The sequence below is a fragment of the Zootermopsis nevadensis genome, unplaced genomic scaffold (genome assembly GCF_977971745.1).
Source record: "Zootermopsis nevadensis isolate Lab colony 2312 unplaced genomic scaffold, Znev_1.0 Znev_ptg000020l, whole genome shotgun sequence".
Taxonomy (NCBI): Eukaryota; Metazoa; Arthropoda; class Insecta; order Blattodea; family Termopsidae; genus Zootermopsis; species Zootermopsis nevadensis.
The window spans coordinates 7378090-7401982 of record NW_028259152.1 but is presented as its reverse complement, the minus strand read 5'-3'; the positions used below and the strand labels follow the sequence as shown (position 1 = coordinate 7401982).

Here is a 23893-nt window from a genome sequence, read left to right as displayed (position 1 = left end):
CAGATTCATATATATTTTCGTTGGTTAAACTAATAGAGAACAGAGCACTTGATACACTTAGAGATGAATGGAAATTGAAATGGGTCACAGAGAAATGTTGTGTAACTGAATTCAGCTGGCTTAGGGTAAGATCCAGTGTGAGGCTTTTGTGAACATGGTAATGAACCTTTAAGAAGCAGGGAATTTGGCTAGGCGAGTGATGACATCATGCACCATTGAAGTTAGTTCATTTGGGATGTAGGAGTCTGTAAATCACAAGACAGAAACTTTGTCTGCAGTTTTAATGAACTACATCATTACATAGTGTTGTTGACATTACTTTATCACTGTGATTGAGCTATTGTTATGTATGTCAACCTGTTACAATGACAGAAGATGAAACAATAAACAAGAATATGTATCAGAAACAAACTGCACTACTTATGATTACAGATTTAGTATCATTCTTATATTAAAGATTATCTATCACATGCAGATGCAACAAAACATCTCAAGTTAAAATTCCATGAAGAGGAACAGCATGTCTTCATTACCCCATAAAACTGCACTCTAAAATATAATCAATTTATTATTATAAACTTCCACAAAAATAATACATTTATGGTTTATTGTAGAATTAAACTTTGCTGTCCTCACAATGTTAGCATTATGCACACAATTTCTGATTCTGATTTAGAAATTCTATCATCGCTGTCTGTTCCACAATAAACACAAAATTGAGCATTGCTTCTGTCTGAAAGAGACTCCTGGCTCCAAGCTGGAATTTAACAAGTTTTTGTTTAATTACTCTGTATATGAATATGTTATACTTGCTGCTTCTTTCCTTGGGCTTTATTCATCATCTGTTTTTAAAAATCTTTATCATAAAATCTAAAGGAATTACACATTAAAGGATAGCTTTGTGTACCATATCCAACTGAATAGGTCTCTGTCCCCTTTACCTGAAGAACTAAGGAAACATGGTGATTTTTGAAGGTTTTTTAAAAACAGAAAATGGATGAAGTCCAAAACAAAGATACTAGTAATGCAGTACCATCACCAAAGACATTCAGAGAATAGTGTTAGACTTGTGGCTATTATTGTGTTCATGCTGTGTGCTATAATTTTAACTCTCTTCATGCAAAGTATATTATGGCATATACAAACAAGATCCAAAATCACATATGTTTACACATAACCTTTGAATATATCACATCCGGTGTTATTTTTCATTTTAAACATTCACGTAGTTAGGCCACTCATTCATATTCATCTGTGCCAAATTAACAATAAAAATAACACCTCTTAAGCCAGTAATATTCATGGATAAGAACAGGATGAATTAATGTTGTTCTGTAATGTTCACATAAAACAAGTCACTGTTGTGCAATATTTCACTGTTGGATTTATGCAGGTAATGTAAAATCATGTAAGATGATAAGCAAAAATATCTTTAAACAAAACTGACAGTATTGAAAACAGTGTCTTGTGCTTAATTAAGTTTCCTGTCATAGAAATCACTCTGCAAAGATAATGGCACATTTGCCAGTCAGTTAAGTAGTCAAAAGTATGTTTTGAATACGTGACAAACAGTATGCGTACCCACTCAAGCCTTGTGGCAGCCAGTCATGGGTAGCACTGGCCACAAAATGAGATAGAACTAACAATTGTTGTTAGCATTTACAAGCTTCTCTTTATTTGGAATGTTATTAGGAAAGACACTTCAATTAAAAACCCTCTTCTTGCTTATAATATACATTACTTAGCTACCTATTTTCTGTTGACACAAAAGAAAACGCGAATTCGTTGTCGAAAACCTGCAATAACTAATCTAACAAATCTTAGGCTAGTTGGCAACAATAGTCAAAACAAAATGAATATTAAAACTAGTATTATGCTATCTTCTTTGAACAAATTTCTTCAGTTTTGTTAACTACAGATCCCTTTACTGTTTTTGGATCTGTAGAACTTTCTTCAACCTTAATCATTTTAGATTTAGATTTTGAAATTGTGCAAATTTCATTCTTTAATCCATCAGTAAGGTTACTGTACACTTTCACAGTATCGAATATCACCCTGACAAAACAGGAAGTTCCAGCATTTGAGAATAATTCCAGAGAGTGACATTAGTCCCAACTGATGACTGTAGTTTGCGTTGTAAAGTATAGCTGAATTTTAAAACCTTGAGGCATACTAAATAGAAGTGAAAATATATGTATGAATAATGATAATTCCTAGAGACTAATGTGGAAACCTGTAGACCTGAAATGGAAGCAGATGTGTTTCCTCCTTCAGCTTAACTTTCATCGTTTTTGACTGTCTTGAGGAATCCAGATGCTCTGTGTCTTCAAACATATGAACCAAAAAAGTAAGAGGTGCTCCAGTAATGATCATAACATTTTATCCATTTTATTTCTTACAGTTGTCAGTCACTGGAATTCTCCTCAAAGCTCAAGAGATGCTAGGCTTCTGTCTCTTTTGGGAACTTTTCCTTTGAAGGGTATATAGGAGACATCTCTAGGGTAGATGGTGCTGTAGGAACATTGTTATGCATGTAGTCATTCAGTCTACGACTCAGTTCATCCAGTATCTCACCAAACACCACCATGTTCATATTTTGGCCTAGCAGATGGAGCAGTAGAAAGTCTCCAACCTGTAATACATGAAATGTTAGATGTGATGGGACCGATTACTTAATGCAGATGTTTTTCTTATGTTTCCATCATTTTCACAGTAATCACAGATAACGGTAGATTCCTAGGTTACTTGATTCATCTCCCATTGCTGCCACCCACACTATCGTGACTGCTCTGCAACCTCAAAACAGATTTAATTTGATTGGGTGCAGTTTATATTATATCAATTACTGCATTCTGAAATTATTGCATTAAGTGAATATTCAGTTATTAATAATTGCTGATTTTGTGATGTGGTAACCATTCTGCTTCAATAATTCAATCATATTACGTTTACATATAGTTGTGAATTCATAAGGAAAGGGGGGAAGTGGATATTTAATGGTAGTAGCATATAATTGATTTGGAAAGAAGACACTAAGAAATATTGAGACCTTCAAGATGGAAAGAAAATATAGTCATGTAAAAAACTAAATTGGATTTATGTTATGGCCCCCCCAAATTAATTTAGTATAGTTTTATAAAAGTGATACTATAGTAGAACCCATTTAAGATGTTACTCAGTGAAACAGCTGGCTATGTGCCTAAAGGATCAAATTCCTAGACAGGAAATTGTTGATAGCCATATCTACAACAGACTAGCACAAGAATTTCTGATTGGAGAAACACTTCTCTTTTATGTATGTCCAAAACTGACTCATTTCAATTCCTCACAGCTTGAACTAGAGTATATGAAGATATGTGGCAATTGGGTGACATCTGTTGATAAATACAAAATATTCTGAATACTAATTATGGAATCATAAGCCATCACTAGCAGAAAAGTGCATTAACCAGAACTCTTTCTGAGTTTTATTACCAACATTTATTGGGTTTACTGTCTCATGGATGCAGATGACAGTTTTAAAACACACTGTATGAAGTACAGCTGCCAATTTCTTATACAGGGGAAATGTAGCTCACACCATTCTGAATGTGACAACGTAATGTCAGTTCAGATACTCACCTGTGTCTTGTCCACAACAGCCGATACCCCAGTAGGGGTGCCAAATCGGAAACGTCTCTTCAGTATTGTCTCGCGTATGGATGGAAGCACCACTATGACCGTGCTGTAAAGCAGGGCAAGGCCAGATAGCACAGACAGGAAGATGAACCAGAACCACAAGAAGATGTAGATCTTCTCGTTTAAGACGTTTAGAGCCAGGACACACAGGGCATCATGCTTCTGAATTGAGCCTGTGAACAGCATTATATGACATGTCATGTTTCCTTGTGTTGGTACTAACAAAGGCAGGTGTATAAATTCAAAATATCAAATCGCTCCGCGACTATCTCTGTTTGGATTACACAGTGTGTGTACGTGTCAGAAAGATTGAAAATGCAACAGTATCGCATCTCTTATGTCTGGACATGCTGTATATATATATATTACTTTTCCTTGCAAAATTATCTACATGAAACTCCATATTTGAAGTGTGAACACTGAGTGCTTTTGCCATGGAAATTAGAAGAGGCGATGGCTATGAAGAAGATTAAGTGACTATCCGGTGGGTTGCATGAAGATGTGTCTACTCAAGTCACTGGTTTGTTGAATAAGTATACAAACTCCACATAAATTTATTTTTCACTGCGCCTTGTAAAAGAATGGCCACTTCTTGGAGTTCTGAATATGAAGTTGAAAATATGCAGTGAAAAGAAGCATTTATTTCACACTCAAAAATTGGAAACACTGTATTTGGAAAGTTATACAAAACTGAATTACAACTTAAAACTTTGCATACCGTGTAGTGTATTAGAATATAAAATAAGTAAACAAACAACAATTAACACTATAAAAAAAGACACTATTGCCATACGCGTTTCAACCTCAAGAGGTCATCATCAGTGGCATCTTGATGTTGAAGTGCATATGGCAATAGTGTCTTTTTTTATAGAGTTAGTAGTTGTTTGTTTACTTATTTTATATTCTGAATTACAACTGCTTTACGAAGTTTTCATACCTGAGGGACCAAATTTATGGAAGGTGCATTTGGTCACGCGAGGGAAGACGACGATCATAGGATCTGTTCGGTTCTCTTGATTCAAACCCGAGTACCTTACTACGTCTGTTCCATACTTCAAGAATGCTCCTCCAAGGAATACATCCACAAAAAAGATGTTGCCAACCTGCATAAAAACCACTTCCATTAGATATAAGGGTATAACTGTCACAATTATAATATGAGGTCAAACGTCACCTCATGTCGGTCATCCGTATAGTCACATCATTTGTTCATTTTCTGTGTTTAGCAAACAGGCTTTCGACCTTGATCTGAGCAAGTGCAGCGCCCATATTATTTGGTAGCAACACTGAGGAATCTATGGTTGCCATAGCTAGAACCTGCAGAAAGGTAACCCTCTCACAGTCAAAATTTTCTAATTTAGCTTTCAAATTCATGCAGGACTCCAAGAAAATAACCACAATTTGAAATACATATGAAATTTTAACCTTTCACATCTGATAAATGCTGTGCTGTTCCCCCAGTGCTAAATTATTTTAACCAGTTCATCCCATTTGCAGCTTGAGGAATCATATTTAGATTCACTATCCTTGTCCCAAATCTGTTTCCTCAAAGAATTATTAAATATTTTTACATAATTTTTTTAATATGAATAGCATATCTGTTGACAGAAGCTTCAAACAAACCTTTTTGAAGTGTAAGCAAAATATGTTAATGTTTCTGAAGGGTTCCTTAAATTGGTGGAAATTAATACATTTGCTTAAGGTGTAGGATAATCTGCATTTTAAGTGTGGCTTAATTCATTGTACATCTGTTAACACCTAGCTGTTAATTTCAATAATCGCTGCTAATGATTCTAAATTCAGTAGAGACTTTATGACACCAAGGTTACTTAAGAAACTTACAACATTGATGAAATTGAGGGCCTCACACAAGAAATAGCCGGCAGCATACGTATTGTGTAGATGTAGCGTATCTAGCATGTACTGAACTAGTCTGCCCTGCCGATCACGTCTGTCATCCTTTGAACCAATCATGGATCCTCTCATACCGTCACTGATCATTCGAACCTTGCCTTCTTCCCAGTTCTTCCATATCCAGTGAGGTATGTAGAACAGAAGGCCCTGCAACATGGAATCGTCTATGAACTTGAAGACATAAGAATCTTAGTTACAGTACAGCGTTTTATTAATGTTTCTTAACCCCTCTGGGTTTAGGAAAGAACAAAAACATATGTAAGATTTGAGGTTTTCACAGCGGTGAGTATGAAGATTTCTGTCTTCTGGGTTGTTGCGCTGTGCAGTCTGGTCGATGTTTACCAACGTTTCAGAGGTCATACAGCCTCCATCATCAGGGCGATGAGTATGAAGATTTCTGTCTTCTGGGTTGTTGCGCTGTGTAGTCTGGCCGATGTTTACCAACATTTCAGAGGTCATACTGCCTCCATCATCAGGGTGATGAATATGCCAATACACAGCACAACAATCCAGAAGACAGAAATCTTCAACGAAAACATACTTTGGAAGCCACACTGTGCATATCTGTTGCTTTCAAAACTGAAATTATTTATATACACATAGCTGCAAGTCCTTTGGTTTTCAAGAGCAACCTATGCCGCTGTGCATCTCTGTAGATAATAATATCTGTCCAAAAGCTTAAAAAGTTAGCATCTGTACCACTGAATGTATAACTTATTGGCTGAAGACTGATTAATGGAATGTTCTGTTACGTTCAAGGTTTGAGTAAAATAGTACTAACCAAAATGTGTTTCATGAGACAGCATGTTACACCCATAAGAAAGTGAAAAAAAACAACAACAGAATTTCAAATTTTGCCAGTAACAAATGTTATTCGCTACTGTGCTGATTATATTAATAATCATGCAGCAATTTTGACAGTTGTAATTCCACAGCCAGAACGGAACAGTGTTATTAACTATGCACAGTGATGGACACCGAAACGTATACAAATAAGTCAGTCTGGTGTTGTTGGTAGCCATCAGCTTGTTCATGGATCATTCTCTAAAGGCTTACCTGGAAGAAGAGCATGAAGGGAATCCACTGATAGTAGGAGTGATACCGAGTTTCATTTTCACCTTCGACGTATGTCCCTACTCCAGGGTGGGCTACGTGGGTTCCAACAGGCTTGCCTTGTTGATGTGGCAGTGTGAATGTGGATGTGATCCAGCAGTAAGTGTTGATCACATGTCCAGGGAGGGAATTGTCTGCGATGCAGTTGATAGGATCACCTGCAAGCAGCAGCAGTTCTCTCGGTGATAGTTGAAAGGAAAAATGGCAGACACAGTTCCTAGCTTAAGTATGCATCATAAATTACCGGTGACTTCGCAAATTGATATGAATTGGTATGGAGATACTGAAGTAAAGCTCTCATATTTCAGACCAGCTGTAGTGGTGAGCTTCATAAACTGTTGGCTATTCAGCATTATAAGTTTTCTTACAGGAAACAAATAATTCATTAAGCAATAAAGAAGTTTCCATGTGAAAAACAGATGATTCCTTAGAAATTAAAACCTTTCATATAAGAAACCAATATTTTAAACCCACCTATTAAACTGTTTGCAGTGCACAGGATGGAGCAAACAAACAATATTGCAGTTGTGATGCGGTAATGGAATCTGAACACCATGTTGTCTATTACTGCCTTATCGATGAGGAATCGTACTTTAATAAATCCGGCAACCGACGACACCAGGTTAAATATTGCCATTTTGTTATTTGTGAATTCTCACTGTAATATAAGAGGACAGTTCAAGTTAACAGTATCCCACAGCACCATGTAAAAGTAGTACATCTGAAAGGATATATTAAATGAAACAAAGTTCGTGTGGAATTTTGAACAATGACTTGGTTCATTTTCTTGTTTGTTGCAAGCTTAAATTCCAAACATTCAACACATTATGTATGTACTACAGTTATAAATTTGTTCTTCTGTCATTCAGTTATATGGACAAAGTAAAAGATGTAAAAAGAATTTTAAATGGAATTAGCACAAAAATTTGCTTATGCTGTGCTACAAAGGCAGCCTTTCATATCACATAACCTTACCAGGATGTAATACAACGTTATTACTACACTACTTCAGACATACAGAAATTTTAATATATAGGCACTGATGTTGGCTTCATGAAACAGAAAAGTGGTTGGTTTATGTAACGTTTCTACTATACTACCACATGGTATCAAAGGTTCTAAGATTTTTACAAAGCATTTCCAGACCTGTGTTCATTGGACCTACTTGACTCATACAGACATCCTGAAGCTTCCGTGTCATTAGTAAACCATCATTTAGAAACATCCTTGTCCTCCTCCCCCCAGACCAAAGAATTTTTCCACTTTCTCTTAGTTGGCACCAAGTTTTTTTTTAATTTTGAGAATTTTAAGATAATGTCGTGTTATTGTAGCTGGCTCTTCATATTTTTCCAAATATTTAATATTGATAGAATTTGTTTACTGCACATTGATATTGTTTGGGTTCATTATCATATGCATATCAGCAGTAAACATCCAGGAGTTGTGTGATTTGACACTCAACAGGAATCACTTTACTAATACTAATTTACATGCTTATGATGTATTTCGTCTCAATAAACAAGACAGCCTCGTTGGGAATGCATTGGCTTTGCTGCATTCTATTCATCTACTTACATCTAATAAACACTAAGACATTGTGCTGTCTATTCTCTAACTGAACAGCACAGGGACTCCTTGAGTAGTCTATAATTATTCAGCTATGAACAACTGGCGTGTTCCTATCGGACTAAAATGTTAATTATACTTTTCACAAATGCCCGTCACTGAACTCTGTTATGAATCATCCAATATAGTTTTCACAGTCACAACTTATTTCTTCGGAATTCTGCGTGAATTGAATTATTACGGCTTTGTTGATCAGTGTGTAATGCGAGAAAGTTTAATTATGCTGAACTGGCACTGAGTTGCACTTTGAAATTCTCCCAGTGAACACCTAGCTGGACACTGAATACTGTACTATTGGAGCGAATTCAATGCAGGTGGAATAATGGGATCTGAATTATTGAAGGTTGAATTCCTTGTAAATGCTCTTTGTGATTCCTCCTGCACGAAATTGAAACCACAAGATGACGAACGGAGTGGAGAAATGGTACACAAAATAAAACAGGATTCGGAAGAATGGAGGGGGAACAGCTGAGGCGGAGAAATGTTTCTGGTGTTCATAGTTCGAAGAGAACCGTGTTTCTCGAGTGGTTGTTTGTGTTCCTTCAGAACTGCCTTCTCAGTTCAAAGTGATTTTTGGCCGGCTAATACTCCTCCGTTAGTATTCCATTGCGCTTCTACAGCGCGGCCTTCGATTGCGTTTCAGTTGACGTTAACTTCGTAGGTTTATTTTAATGGAATACGTAGGTATCCAGTGATGACGTGACCATAAATTCATTGTATCGGCTAGAGATAAAGACGGTTCTGTAGTTAAACTGCAGAAGAACTTAACGTAAGTTACGAATGAACAGTTGTGTGCTGGACACAGTACCACTAAGCGGCATCGAAAATTGGATATGTGAAACGATATTGACGATCTAATATAAACATATAATGTACTGATGAAATGTGCCGTTTGTTGATTCTTTCCTTGAACCTAACCACCGACCTCCAGCTACTGTAGTGTCAAGGTTAAGAATGCGTGGATCGTTACCTCAATTTCGTCAGTACGTCTTAAATGCATGGTGCTTGGACACACAGACAGCTAATTTTACTTTAGCTTGAAATATCGATTAAATCGAAGAGGCAATCTCCGCAGTGGCACAGGTTTTTCCGCAGTCCTTCCAAGCGAATGCCTGCTCAGTGCATTACTTTTACTAAAACTTCCCTAGCAGCTTCATCCCATTGATCTCACCCCATTTGACGGGAAGTGACCTCTATGTAGCATCGTTAAATACGAAGGTTGTTCGAAAAAAAACATTAATTACCTTGCATTATTACCTTATTGGTCTTGTATCGTGGTACTAGACTGGATCACTCTTTCCCCCAGTGTTCCCTTAATTCAGATGGCTGCTGTCACAAACAGACGAAGACTCCACGGATGATGATCGTAGAGTCTTGACCATGCTCTGGGGGCAGACAGTTCTAAAACGATTTTGATGTGGAACTTGCCGTAAGAAACTTAAATAGGAAGGATCCTACGTTTTACTTAACCGGTATGGGAAAGTTTGCCCCACTTCATGACAGACGTTTGAATCTCTGAAGATGTTAAGTGGTTATTTAAATTCTTGTAATTGCTTGCCTTGTATTAAAATAAGTATCTTAAAACCTCTTTGAAATCCTCCTTTTTGCACCCCTTATACGATCACACGTGTATCGATGTAACATATCTGATTATACTGAAGTACATATGTATCCATACAAGCTTGTCACTTGAGTCTGAAATGTGAATAATCACCTTTCGTATGTCATATACGCTGTCAAAAGTATAAAATTTAACTGTATAAAACTGGGATTATTTAAAATGTGCTTCTGAGGAGGCCGCTTGGGATACCTGGGTGTATATGGGACGATAATATTACGACGAATCTTGAGGTAACGGGGGAGGGGGGAAATGTGAACCGGAGTAACCGATGGACTCTTATGGACACGGTAATGAACTTTCTGGCACTACAAAATGCAAAGAATTTCTTTGCTAGCTGAGCAACTACTGGCTTCTCCGCGAGTTTAGTTATAACTTTAACTCCGTGCGTTCTTATAAAATAATTAGACTGTATCGATAAGTGTATACTGTGTTTATGTTCGTGTAATTCGGTGTTGCAAATGAACGATGCTGGTAACTTCGTGGTGGTCTGTACGCGGAGACGTGAGGAAAGTGTTGGGTCCGGAAATTGCCTGCATATCCCAGTCTGAGTCAGTCTCCTTTTACCTGCCAGATGCTTTGTTCCTTCCAAACACAACTCCTGACGGCGTTGCCAGAAAGATTTGAAAACGAAGCCATAAAAACTGTTTACGGCAACGCCTGTGGTAATAACTGTTCATTCTGCCCCAACATACAGTACAGACCCAACAGCTTATGTGGTTAATTTTCAACAGCAAATTATGTTCAGCAAATGCTTGCAATCTTTCAGGTCCAAATCTTCTTGTATTCTCGCCTCCCACCCAAGAAGCTAAAGATTCAAATGTACATAACTACAGCCACTTCCCTATTTATCATGCATGTTAGATTTAAGTCTGTTTCCAAATGTGTGTCATTTATGTCGCTTTAATCCTAACTTCAACACGATTACGCGGCCATTAAGTGAGAACATGACAGTCGAAGGTGTGGCGTTGATGGAGATCATGTCTCTTAAATGTTAAAATAACATTGGATTAACAAATGGGATCAGAGCCCTCACAACGCGTAATTTACTTCATTGAAGCGGTGATTTCAGGAATGCAATCACCGATGTATCTGCCGCGTAAATTTCAACACTTTTGTTTTAGATGCGTTAGCAGTGATGTAGCAAAAATGCACCTGTTTGCTTCGCCATGTCTGCCCGAAACTGTTTGTTTTTTTTCATTTGGACCGCATGTTAGAATAACTATTATTTATTCACCGTGACAGCATGCTTGATATGACACGAGTATAACATTAAACTAATTCCACAGAGCAGAGTCCTTGAAGTCACTCTGGTAGTAAACAAATTCTCTGCTTTTATGGAACCCAAAGGTTCGAATGAGAACCTGATAACATTATTAATAATTGATTTGGACAGGATATAGTTACCACTTGCCGGTGAAGGTACAAGAGCTTTGAACCGTATCTAAAGTTGGTACAACTAGACTTTCTTTCAAGTTTAGGGGTCACTAAATGATAATGTGACCATTACCGTTGGAACATAGACTTTCTCTATTCTACTGTATAGGGAAAAGTACACCTGATAAAATTAACAATAACTTAATATTTAACAATTCAGGCAGTACTTCAAAGGAAACACCACATTTCTCCATTTCAAAGAACAAATTGTTAACGCTGTTTAAAGAAATGCAGTAAGCAACGTTACTGGTGTTAAAACATGGTACGTAATGTAATTACCACTGGGCTGCGGGCCGGTGTGGATTTTCTTGGGGACCGTTTTCCTCCATTTCTTTCGTAAAGTAAGCCACCACCACTTGTTGCTACTCATTGCAACACATGAATTATCGAAGATGGCTGTCCTTGCTACCTCCGATGGGGGCAGCAAAGACCTTTGCAACGTAGGTAAAACTTCTATCGGACTACATGGCGTTAACACAGAAGACAGCCATCTTCGTACTCACCGTCGTGAATACATCAAATCCGATATGAATTCTCATTTACGCAATTCGATCCCATATAAAATTTGCAGCGGCGCTAAGTAAACGTTGACACAATACAGACAGAATAGTTTCAACACTGGCTTATGAATTCCTGGATATGTGTAACTTACTTGCAGCATTACACACTGTAGAATCACTGCTGTGTGGAGTACAAGACAGCTGTTGCCATGTGGCCTTGGTTTTTTTCCCGCTCCATAACTCAAAACCTGTCCCTGTGTTTTCACAGCACACTTTGAATGCATGTAAGAGGTAAAGGTCCACGCAGTGTTGTCTTCGGTATTATAATTATGGAGATAAGTGACCAATTGTGTTTACCACACGCGCAGCCTTTTGGATGGGCCCTAGTTTGAAATGTGTTCGTTATACCTATAGGTTGTAAAGGCAGCACTAAAAGCATGTTTTATGCTTGCTGGTATCTTGATAAAATCTCCTCCGACTGGCAGCTGTTGGGATCGAACACAGAATGCTTTGAAAACTAGGCTAGTTTGCTAACAACTGGATCACCGAGGTCTGGTATTTGAGTTCCATAAAAAGCGAGGAAGTTCTTGACCAACTGAACAATTAGAAAATACTATATTGTTGATAAGATGTCAGCAATAGGTTTTTGTCTGCGATAAATGAGCATGGAAAGCAGAAGATAAATGCCAAGCTGTAAAGAATGCATTAAAAATCTTCTTGACTTTCGGAGGTGTTGATGCGCAAAGCAGCTATCGACACAGTTAATTAGTGGAGTACCTGTTCGTCTAATGCGCGGTTTCCTGTCTCTACAGCAAATGACGTGTCTTGTCTTGGTTGGATGGATCCAGGTGTTGGAACTTCAGAAATGTTACGTGACTAGGCGGTGCTTAGACATTGAGGATGTCAGAGAGCGAAGTGCTGGATCCAAAGAAAAATTAAGCAGGGCTTCGATTCTAGGCCCTGGGAGACATAGGCATATTGTTCCGCCTGGGAATCTACACAGAAGTTGGGGCATGTAGAACATATGATGGAGCGAAAATGCGCAAGATCGTGGTTGGAAAACCTAAAGGTAGACCGATACATGGATGTAAGTGGAAGGAAAAGATATTAAAACTGGTCGGATTGATGTGAAGTGGGTTGAACTGGCTCAGGATAGGTTTCAGTAACGAACCTCCGACACCTAGTCTGTCAAACGACTTTACACCTCCAGGTAAAGAACAAGGAATGTTTACTGACGACAGCGCTTCCGGCCTTGGTTTCGGGCGCATCCTGTTCTCTCTTTGCTAAGCTACGTACCACTAATTTAGTCTCTGCTGGCCGTCATTTTATAACTGACCAGGATACATAACAGCTGTTTATTAACAATACATGATTTGGCAGTATATAATGATACTGCGAAACAATCTGTCTGTATATAAAACTGACAGGTGTTGGTTGGTTCACTGTTAGATTGCAGTAAATGTAAAAGATATGCGTATCCGACAGAACGGCACAGATTCCAAATTGACCAACGAACGCAATGTATAGCCCATACATTATCGCTGAAATATGGACGTTTGTTGGTGGATACGAAAGTCATAGCCACGCTACAGTATAAATGTTCGCTGCTTGTTATTTCTTGTCGATCAATTTTCTACTGGTTTTTGCAAATAATGTCGGATATATAATGAAGCAAGATACTCGATTAGTGGCAAAGCCGTTATACGAGTTCAGTGTGACAAATTTAGACTGACCCGCGTAGCATACCCGGCAGAGAAATTGTCTAATCGACACGGCGTTAAAGATTGCCAGGCATCCACTTGCTGTTTCGATCTTGTTGCCGAGCAAATGGAGACCGAATTAAACCAAACCTTACGATGCCGAGTTTTCTGATAGTCTCTCTTCAAATTACTGCTTTGTTTACGAAACAAATATAGTTTTTCCCGTTGTGTGATCGTTATTATGCGCATCCTTTATTACCGAAATAGTAGGGATTTCGATTAAAATTGTTATTGGAGGCTTCCATTAAAATTTCTAGCGGACTTTTCTTTTGGACAAAATCGAACTTCTGTAGGTTTTCCATAAAATTTCTTCGGTAAATCTGTAGGGAAGAGACCATTTGAAAGACCTAACGGGTAAAACGTCTGGCACCATAAAAGGAAAGTTTTACTAGCTTCTCAAGGTCCCTCTTTCCTGGAGTTAGTCACTTCATACAGAAATTATCAGAAAGTGAAATACGTAATTAAGCTCTAAGAGTTTTATCCGTTTTTCGATATGGTGTATATTTACTTAAATCCGAGGTCAGCATATTGATACAGGCCGCACATGAAGGCTTATGAAGGATGCAAGAACGCACTTGGAAAATAGAGGCAATATTATATTTCGGTTTTTTTAAGGCAGGGGCAGGAATTTCTCTTCGCCACCACAGTGATAATTACGTTTGTACGTGTGTGGCCACCTCTTTTATTAACGTTCAGTAACTGCATTTCTCCCACAGAATGTATTTGTGCATTTCGTTTGATTCTCACAATAAACAGCGATTAACCAACCTATCTTTGTGAGAAGAGTTGTGTTATCTGAGAAGAATAATACGGATGTTGGAATAACGTTTACACAAGCTTTGTGCTTTAGACTGTTAAATGCCATTAACATTCCTATTGTAATGTATTCTTACATAAGCCACGCTTGTAGTGTAGTGGCAACATATTTACCACCTGCCACTGGCTGTAGTGGCTGTCGAATTAGTGCAACTTACAACTGACGTCACGGCGTAATAATAATGCTTCATAATCAAACAGGTGGATAGCGGCCCTATATCACAACGTCGGGATGGGGAGCGTTCAGAATCCCTGGAAAAGCTTCGCCTAATGTTAGGACGAGACGGGAGGGCGACGCGTGGGGAAAATTAATAACAAATGTTTACAGGAAACGTTCATGACAAGGGCCCGCTTGTGAGGACTTTCACACTTATCGGAGGGTGATACTGAAACAGAGTTTGGAGAAATATGTTGCGTTCATATGAACTTGGCAGAACAGGCTCAGAAGGAAATGGTGAGATATTGTAGCCATGAAGATCGGCTTTTAGTTTCAATTATGGTATTTTTAATCAATTTGGGTATGTACGGAAGCCGGGTAGCTCAGTCAGTACATTGATTTGACTACTGGCTGGACGACCGAGGGTTCGATTCCCGGAAGGGCCAAATTATTTTTCTCTTAGTGACCCACCTCACCTCCTATGCGATGATTAACGGAGGCTGTATTCTCGGTGGCCTAGCGGACGGGTCGTGAGGAAGTTTATAAATCGCCTCCATATAGTGCCGAGGTCGAGAATGAGTGGAGGTGTGCCTCCACTCCTCATATGTCTTCCTGGAGTGATGCTTAATAAGCTCTAGGGACAACTTTACTTACGTTTACTTCATTAACTAAGACCTTGTACCATGGAGTTGGTTTTTATTTGCTTTCGCATTTCTAGCGACTTCCGTATCAAAGCTTGTAGGTCTTCTGCCTCTAGGGCTACGTGGCACACATCCCTCTCTATGAGTGTTTTCAAGGTACCAGTTCACATCGCCACCACTTATTTTTCCATCATACATTTTAATATTACGCCCTCAGAAACATGTTTTTGTTGCTGTTCAAGTCTTCAGATCAAAATGTTCAACGCCCTTCTCGTTACCTCCACTGAGTAAACTGTCCAAGTCCCTCGTCATGTAGAGGGGTGACTATGTAGTTTCTGTTTATTACTTACACGGTAAAGCCCGAGTATTAGCATGTTCTACTGAATCAACCCACTATGATGGTAAATATTTACTTATGTGATTAAGTAGAGCATTGGTATGGAAAGGTTAAGTTACTAGTTTTGCAGTACATACTGACAGTTACAAGCCGTGTCTGGGTCAGGCGCTCTTTGTGATGATATAGACACTCTCGGCAGGGTATTTTATTTCCACTCCTAGTTCGCGTTACCACTGCCAGAATGAGTGCGTTGAATGTGCCACTGTGAAAAAACATGTACGCTTTTCTTCTCACTCCTAGTTATAAAAATGTGGCTTTAACTGCTAACAGAAATTAATGTATTTTTGTACCTAACGATCCTTACTGTAGTAACTGTGCCTTCTTGTAGGCTGCAATCACTTCCTCTCACATCCCGCCAGTAACAATCCTGATTTTTACTGTAAGTGCGTCATAGGAATGTCTGATGGCGTCTGCTTACTTGACCTCGGACCCCATCAGCTTGTGCCTCACGCACCGGGATTGGACGTGTTTCATTGTGAACATTTCAGGCCAGAATCTGTACTAACGTTCGTAGGAGACAATGCATGCATTTGTGGACGCTACGTGATGGGGTGGCACAGCGCTGTTTATTATACAGGTCTGACTGTCTACTTGGAAGAGCTTATGATGCCCATTTTCCTTCAAAAGCTTCAGTCAGTAATACGGTGAGGCTATCAGGAACTCTGAATTAAAAAGTCATACAATTTAGGGATCCAATCAATGAATAATTTGCAATGGAACGGATTCCAACAATCAAGTTTTTATAGCATCAGCAACAAATTTAATTTTACTTTACATGACAACCCAAAAGTGCTTCGTGCACAGTCAAATTGGTATTGTTTATGCGAGAAAATTGAAAATTAAAAAGCGGAACTGTCTGTAGTTGCATGAAGTATAATGAATTCCGTCAGTTGCTTTAAAAATTAATATGGAGGGCCACACACACATGGGTATATGTCATAAACCTACTTTTACTCAAAGAAAAAATTGTTCAAAAATCGCGAAAACCTGCGAAATAAAATTACACATTTTAGAACTGTTCCAGTTGTAGTGGTCGCAATTTTAAGTAAGTTCAGGAGCAATGTGAAGAGATGAACCACAAGTGTGGTTATGTACAAACAGGAGGAAATGAAACGGCCAGCTGTTCGTCAGTCCACACATAATTGAAATCAAGTGGCTACTGACATCGTTTAAGGCCGTAATGCCCACTCTATCCGAACGATACCGAGACCCAGCCAACAGCACGGCACAGGCACTTCTGGAGCAGACATTGTCCTCAGCAATGCATGGGTTGGCACAAAGGGGCGATTATGATGAGCCTGGATTTCTGTTAAGATGTGCTCTAGGCCTGTAAGTTTCCTCTCCAAAGGACTTGCTGTCTTCCATATAATTATGCTTTGAACTAAACGAGAACAGTTGTTCCTTTCAAAAACATTAAAGAAACATTTTTGTGACAAAAGGTCTGGTTGTGGTTGATGTGTTTGAGCCCAGATGTACTATAGGCCTGTGTGTAAAATTTTAATTACTGGCGAATGCTCCGGTGTAGCCAGCCAACTAAAACTGAAGATATAAAAAGAAAGAAATGTTTTACTGTTTAACACAATGGCGGCATATTATTATTGAAACACCTTAGCATTATGGGGAATTTAATAATATTGCATTTCCGCGCGATCTGTCTTCTTGACAAGTATTTGCCACTGGAGTGACTTAATTTATATCTCAACATAAATAGAAATTCAGGTGTTTTATCAGCGAGAGGTTGGTAAATTGCGTTCGGTAATAGCAGCTGTGTCCTGCCGGAATACAGCTAGCAGCTGTCTTGGATTTCAGTGGACATCCAGGAAGTGATTGGGAGCGTTAAAAATACTGGGACGGCGTGCTAACAGTAGCCGAAGGGCCAGAGTTAGATTGCAGACTGACAGCTTCCGCGTGTTCATAGGCCTGGTATAGGCAGACGAGGCTGTAATGTGCCTCGGATTCATTTCGCTCGGGGGCGTGTATTTAAATCGATATAAAGATATAATTTTTTTAAGTGTTCTGTCTGACGACAGGTCCATATGAACAGGATCCTTCCATCCTTTTCTCGGACTGGGACCTGTTCATATACGTTCTTGGCAGATGATCCAGAAGTGGTTTGCCATTGCCTTCTTCTGTGTGTGAATGGAGTAATTGTTGGGATGCCACGGAGAAACCGGGGAAGCCCCCGGAAGAAAACTCCGTGTTGCCTAGACCACGGCCTTGCCCAACACAAGTTATAAATTCGGGCACCGCCGGGAATCGAACCCGAGACTTACATAAATTAAGTCGTCTATGATTCTGATATACATTGGGCCTGTTGTAATAAATAATTTATTTTATAGTTAAATTTTGTCAGAAGAAAAATCTGTGTAATGTTGCAGATATTTAGAGACCGCGATCGGGTTCTCACAAGGAATGAGTGAGCAAAGACAGCTTGCTTCTCAGAATGCAGCACGTTGCGTTGTATTGTTGTATGTACAACTTCGGGTTTCGAGTGAGTCTCATCGAATGGCTGGTGTTAACCATCGTTTCGTCAAACATTGCAGTTGCCATGTATTGTTCTACCCCCTGGAACGTCTGTCTTTACATAAGCCAGAGGCAGAAAGGGAGGGATGCAGGTATCTGAGGACTGGCAACTGGAAACTAAACAAAATGTAGCTTGTGTGGATTTTACTATCTTTCTCCGAAAAAGGCTTATCCTATGAAAGTGTAGGCTGTCATAAATTATTCCCTTTATTAGCCCTGTCTTCTTCTTTTTCTTTTTTTCTTTTACAAAATGTTCGATGTTCCTCAAGAAGCCCACTGTCGTTCGGCGATAGTAAAGACAATCCCTAAAATTTAATGGAACCCTGGAGTTCACTACCATGAGAGAATAGGTTTCACCCCGATAGAAAACGGGCGAAATTATAGTTCTGCATATTTTAATCTTTATGCTTTTAGATAGCAGACGGAAAGACGAAAGATTCTGAACTGCAATGGTAGCAAGCTACTTTGCTGTACCCTCTGCCTCACCCTTCGAAAAGAAAGAAAATAAATAAGTTGCCTCTCCTACATCAGAAACGGGAATTAAATCAGTATTCTACTAGTTCGGTCCTCACATCCAAAACGAAAATGTTTTTCCTTTAACTCCAGCGTAAAAATGACCCAAACCTTTGTACGTTAAACTGCTGTAATTGTATTCTTAGTAGCACTGGATTAACAAACTCACGAAATCTGTCACAGTCCGTTATTGACCACGATCATGAACCATCCAATTCTATCTAGCTTCCATCCTCACAACATATTTTTCCAAGCATCGCAAGATCCATTTTAATTTTATCGTCCACTCCCCTCGTTCTTGCAATTGGCCATTTTAAATACTTCCTCAAACACGTATCATTCATACTTGTTTCATAATAAGTGATCAGTGGTGTGCCTGTGTGTGGCCTAAACAGCACCGACGGTTATTATCGCTGACGGTAATGATTGCGCCACGACTGTCCTTTCGTCCTGAGGTTTTTCACCTCTCGTTCTGGCGTTTCTTTGTGCCAGCATTGGGCAACACCGCACTTGAACTGGCATTCGATGGTCAAGAACTGACACGGCGTTTCTGACACACCTTAGGCCAACTACAAACACTGTGATTGTCGGAACGAGCTTAGATCGAGAAGTAATGACCCATTCTTGGTACGATGCAGGCTTTCTTTCAAGTGGACAAAAATTAGCCACGAGAATATAAATAAATGACCGCCAGATTCAAACTGCAGAGCTTCCCGAAAGCTGTCTCCACTGACTTCGCCCATAGAATGTTTGTGTTCCGTGTACTTATCAGAATAAACAGCAGTTGTTTCCCTAAGCATTAACCGACCGACGTTTTTAACCTCGACGCAGTTTGTCCACCTATTTCAACTTGTGATCCAGTCGACAGTTTTGACTGAATTAGGTCTGACACGTAGGTCACCGTAAATTCGTACTTGTAAATTTCCTACAGTCAGTAATAACAACATGGCGGGCGTATGAAATTGGAAAGGCTGTCACTTAAATAAAGTCCTGGAATGGCGTATTGCAATAAATCTTAGAAATTTCCCATTTTTCTTAGAGTTTCATAGCGATAACTAATGGATCACTGATGACGGGAATATATTTTCATGAAAATAAATAAAAAAATATCCCTACAGTTACGTATAGAATGTTGTTAAAAGTCAACAATTACAAACATTTCACGGTGCGAAATTTTGAGGTTATATCCGACAGATTTAACATAGAATCTGTAGGCTATATAATAGATTCATTTATTCCGAAAAAGAAATTAATAATAATACCGGTAATAATAGTCTTCATATTTTTAAAGTTGAAAACAAAAATCCCAGATTCGAGAGGGATAGTCATGTGACCATCTGTGCATGAACTAAATTGAATTTCATTGTTGGATTATAACCACCATTATCCAACTATAACATTAACAACAAAATATACAGCGCAAAGTCTGTGCAATAATGTTAATATCTACATCCACTTAACGGGATCGCCTTCGTTTCTTTGTAGTAATGGAATATAAAAATTGACAGTGGAACCACGGTTCCGGAGAATTTGACGTAAATACGTCCATACGGAAAGGAAGTTTATATATTGGCTTTATTCTAAATATTTCCTTTATACATGCGTTACAATTGAGTAAAGTTTGATTAAGACATTGCTTAATCAACTTGAATTAGTTACGCTTAAAATGGGTCTGTGGTAGCTGAATGTAATGTAAAGTAATGAAATGTAAGGTAAGGTAATGTTTTATAGGTAACAACAATGCCGAGTAAACAGATGACGTTTTCTAGGTAACAACAATGCCGAGTAAACAATTGACGTTTCCTAGGTAACAACAATGCCGAGTAAACACGACGTTTCCTAGGTAACCAGGTTACACTTTTTCGTTCCCCTTTTTTGCCGAATGACCCTTCCTTATAGACGTATTTACGTCAAAAACGAGAAACTTCGTTCTTTACATTTTAAATTCTCACAGCGGTGCAAATGCCGATTGTTGCCTTCTGGGTTGTAACGCCTTGGGACTTGTACGTTGAGATCCGTTTCGGAGAACATACCGACTATCTTCAGTTCCGAAGACATCCTAAAGTCCACGTTGCAATACAACCCAGAATACAAACACGTGCAGCTTTATTTTGCCTGATTTTCGTATAGACTTATAAAACCCTTGTGTTAACACAACGTTGAATGTCTTTAAATTTATTAGTTTATAAAACACACTTGTAAGGTGCCAGTGTCCATTAAATTATTTCGTATATACATATGTATTTTTAGGCTTGTTTTTATATTTCATGAAGTTGTGGCTCAGAGAGACGAAACAACGAAATTCACATTACATTTAGTTTCTACAGCCCTTCTGTAAACTTTCTCCAACAAGTAGTATTAAGAGTTTCTATTTATAAGTTGACTGGCTGTTATTTACACACCTGTTACTTAGAAATAATGATGTCTTCCACAGTAGGAGGCCTGGGTTTTCTTAGATAAATCCCAGTATACCGAACAGAAAAGTAATTCGGTCACTCGTGTCGTGACGAAGGAATAGTTGGTAACTTTATTTTCTATACCTTGTAAAAAGCTTCTTTCCGGTTAAAAAAACAGCTTGACCGTCACTACAACCAGCTATTTTCAGCAATAATTAGCATCTGTCCTGCGAAAAGTTACAGAACACATTATGGAAATCGGGAATCGTAGGTCTACCATAATTCACCATCAGACTCCTGTGTTTGTTTCCGTTACTGTTTCTAGATTTAGGCTAACTTTTGGCATTACAATTTTTTGTTACAAACGCAACGTGATGACTAAAAGACACTCATATAACTATTGTGCGTAGAACGCATTTCGGTAAATTCCTCCTTGTGACCGATTTACCTTGTTCTGTGTTTATAATTTTTATCATTTCTCCAAGTACAACAGAGAATCTGCGATAATATATACCAAACCTTTGTCGAGCACGTAACAGACTGCACAAACAGGTATCCAGACTGAAGACAGCTACCACATCACTAGATCCACTGATTCCGATAACTACTGCTTGATCAAAATGGCCGCGCGTGTTACTTGTTTCCACGGCGACGGGAGTCTGCTGCACTGATGGTGGAAAGAGAACGCTGTTGCTGTGGCTGGAGATTTGTGGGGAAAACTTGTCGAGGAGTGGGGGAAGACCTAGGGGAAGTCATTAAACTTAAGTTTTGTATGGAACAGTGGGTACAGTCAGAATCAAAACGTACACCGTCGGTCAACAAGAAGTTCCAATCACAGTGATGACTTGGAGTCACCCTGGTCCTTGTTTACAAAAGCTCCAACCAAGAAAATATTTCTGTTGATAAATTTGCGAATGATCGCGTGGAAATGCCAGAACTTAACATATTTAGTTACGTAATTTTTATCCGTTACTTTGAGTGATTATGAGAAACTGGCTTATACTGAGTGAAGACATGGTTTAAAATAAGACGGCATGTACAACCTGCGGCTCGTGGGCCGTATTTTTGATCTTCAAACCATTATATATGTGTCGTTATAGTTTTTGAATGGCCGTTACGTTAATCGTTTTTACCCAGATATATTTTGTGTTGTTGAGTTCACGCTCTGTCACTTTCCAGAATGAAAATCCTGATCAGTTTCCCTGTTGCAAGATGGTGGCAGTAATTGTTATTTAGATGAGCTTTGTATTTCAAATGTTTAGAAAAATTCATAGCGTACTTAAAGGACAATTAAAGAGGGTAGATTCATAGTAATCTTCTGATATTTGGTTTTTTCAATGTAATGGTTTTAATTTTATTGTACTAGAGCAGAGCGCTCCTTTCGGAGCTCCTAGGGGGGGTTGGTCAAGTTTGTAAAATGCAACCAACCTTGTGTAAGAAACTAAATTAACCCCCCGAATGGAGGGTTAAAACACTTGACCAACTTCGGGGGGGGGGGGAATTGTGTTTTAAAATCTTACGTAAGACACTAAACTACCCCCCCCCCCCCGAATTGAGTTGTGTTTTAATGTTTTAAAATCTTAAGTAACACACTAAACTAAGTTGTTTAACCCTTGAGTAAGAAATTAAACTTCCCCCCGGATGGGGGTTAAGACACTTGACCAACCACCCTCCGGGGTGGTGGTAAATTGTTTAAAACGCAACCAACCCCCCTTCGGAGGGGTTAGTTGCGTTTCAAAATCTTAAGGAAGACACTAAACTATCCCTCCTCATTCAAGTGTTTTAACCCTTGAGTAAGAAACTAAACTAACCCCCCGAATGGGGGTTAAAACACTTGACCAACCCTCCCTTCCGTTGGGTTGGTCCCCCCCCTTCTTTTTCAGCGTCTTGTTTTTTTTTCTCCTCTGTTCTTACCGAATAAGTTTGTCTACGTGTGTCGTTAATATGGTCTCGTCTATCATTGTAAGTATTCTTTCGCTCTTCTTTATTTCTTAAATAGGTCTGATGTAGTAGTTCTTTACGTCGCTGTTCAGAGGCCAACTGTTCTTGGTCAGTAAACTTTCTACGTCCAGCCCCACCCTTGCAAATCTTCGTCTTAAAATCGATCATAATAGTTTTCGTAATCGTAATATATAGAGTATATGAGTAGTATTATTAGTATCAGTTTACCTTGTTGCAGTTGTTGGATTTGGTACTTCAAATAGTTGATAACTTCTTTTTTCACTTTTCTGATGTTTTAGGCCAACTGTCAGTCAATTTTTAATAATGCAACGTGCTGCTTCTGGAGCAGTGATAATGCGACTGGCTTGGTAGTGAAGCGTTATTTGTTTACTCGGCATTGTTGTGTTGTAATCGGCATTGTTGTGGTCCACAACAATGCCGAGTAAACAAATATCTGTTGACATTGTTGATGACGTAATTTATTGAAGACAACGAGGAATCACAAATTTTTATAGTAGATAGAAGATGCGTCGATATTTGATTTACTGATTTATTTAATTACGCTTTCGATATATTATATTTTCTCTCCATTTATAGAGGGTATTGCGGCCGCCATATAATTTATATGCATTAAATGTTACGGTTATCCGGTACTTGACTGTCAAATTCAGTGCAGCGAACCTCTGTTAATAATACTGTCAGTGAATCAATTTATTCGGATCCATATCTTTATAATCCATTTCCATTTTAATGTTATCTTGTCGTCTTTGTCTCGAATAGGACGCTTGCCCGAGGTTTACTCACCAGTATGTTGCACACATTTGTTGTTTCCCGATCCCGAGCCCATCACATTCTGCTAGTAA

At 38.7% G+C, this 23893-nt stretch overlaps 2 protein-coding genes across 8 annotated transcripts in view; one reads left to right on the top strand and one right to left on the bottom strand.

The window, feature by feature from the left end:
* Positions 1-23893, top strand: part of spg (dedicator of cytokinesis spg) — a 115273-nt gene that overhangs the window by 46143 nt on the left and 45237 nt on the right. The window lies entirely within an intron of this gene.
* Positions 268-23400, bottom strand: LOC110832440 (innexin inx3). Of its 5 annotated transcripts, XM_087352207.1 has the most exons (9): positions 23259-23400; positions 21609-21831; positions 9589-9732; positions 7180-7363; positions 6649-6863; positions 5521-5739; positions 4616-4781; positions 3622-3851; positions 268-2632 (listed from the first exon to the last, which is right to left on the bottom strand). In XM_087352207.1, the coding sequence occupies exons 4-9, from the start codon at positions 7340-7342 to the stop codon at positions 2441-2443; spliced, it is 1185 nt and encodes a 394-aa protein (XP_087208333.1). In that variant the 5' UTR covers positions 7343-7363; positions 9589-9732; positions 21609-21831; positions 23259-23400; the 3' UTR covers positions 268-2440. The 5 variants fall into 5 exon arrangements, with proteins under 5 accessions (XP_087208333.1, XP_021925140.1, XP_021925139.1 ...); XM_022069448.2 differs by lacking the exon at positions 9589-9732 and having other exon boundaries at positions 21604-21831; XM_022069447.2 differs by lacking the exon at positions 9589-9732 and having other exon boundaries at positions 23259-23399.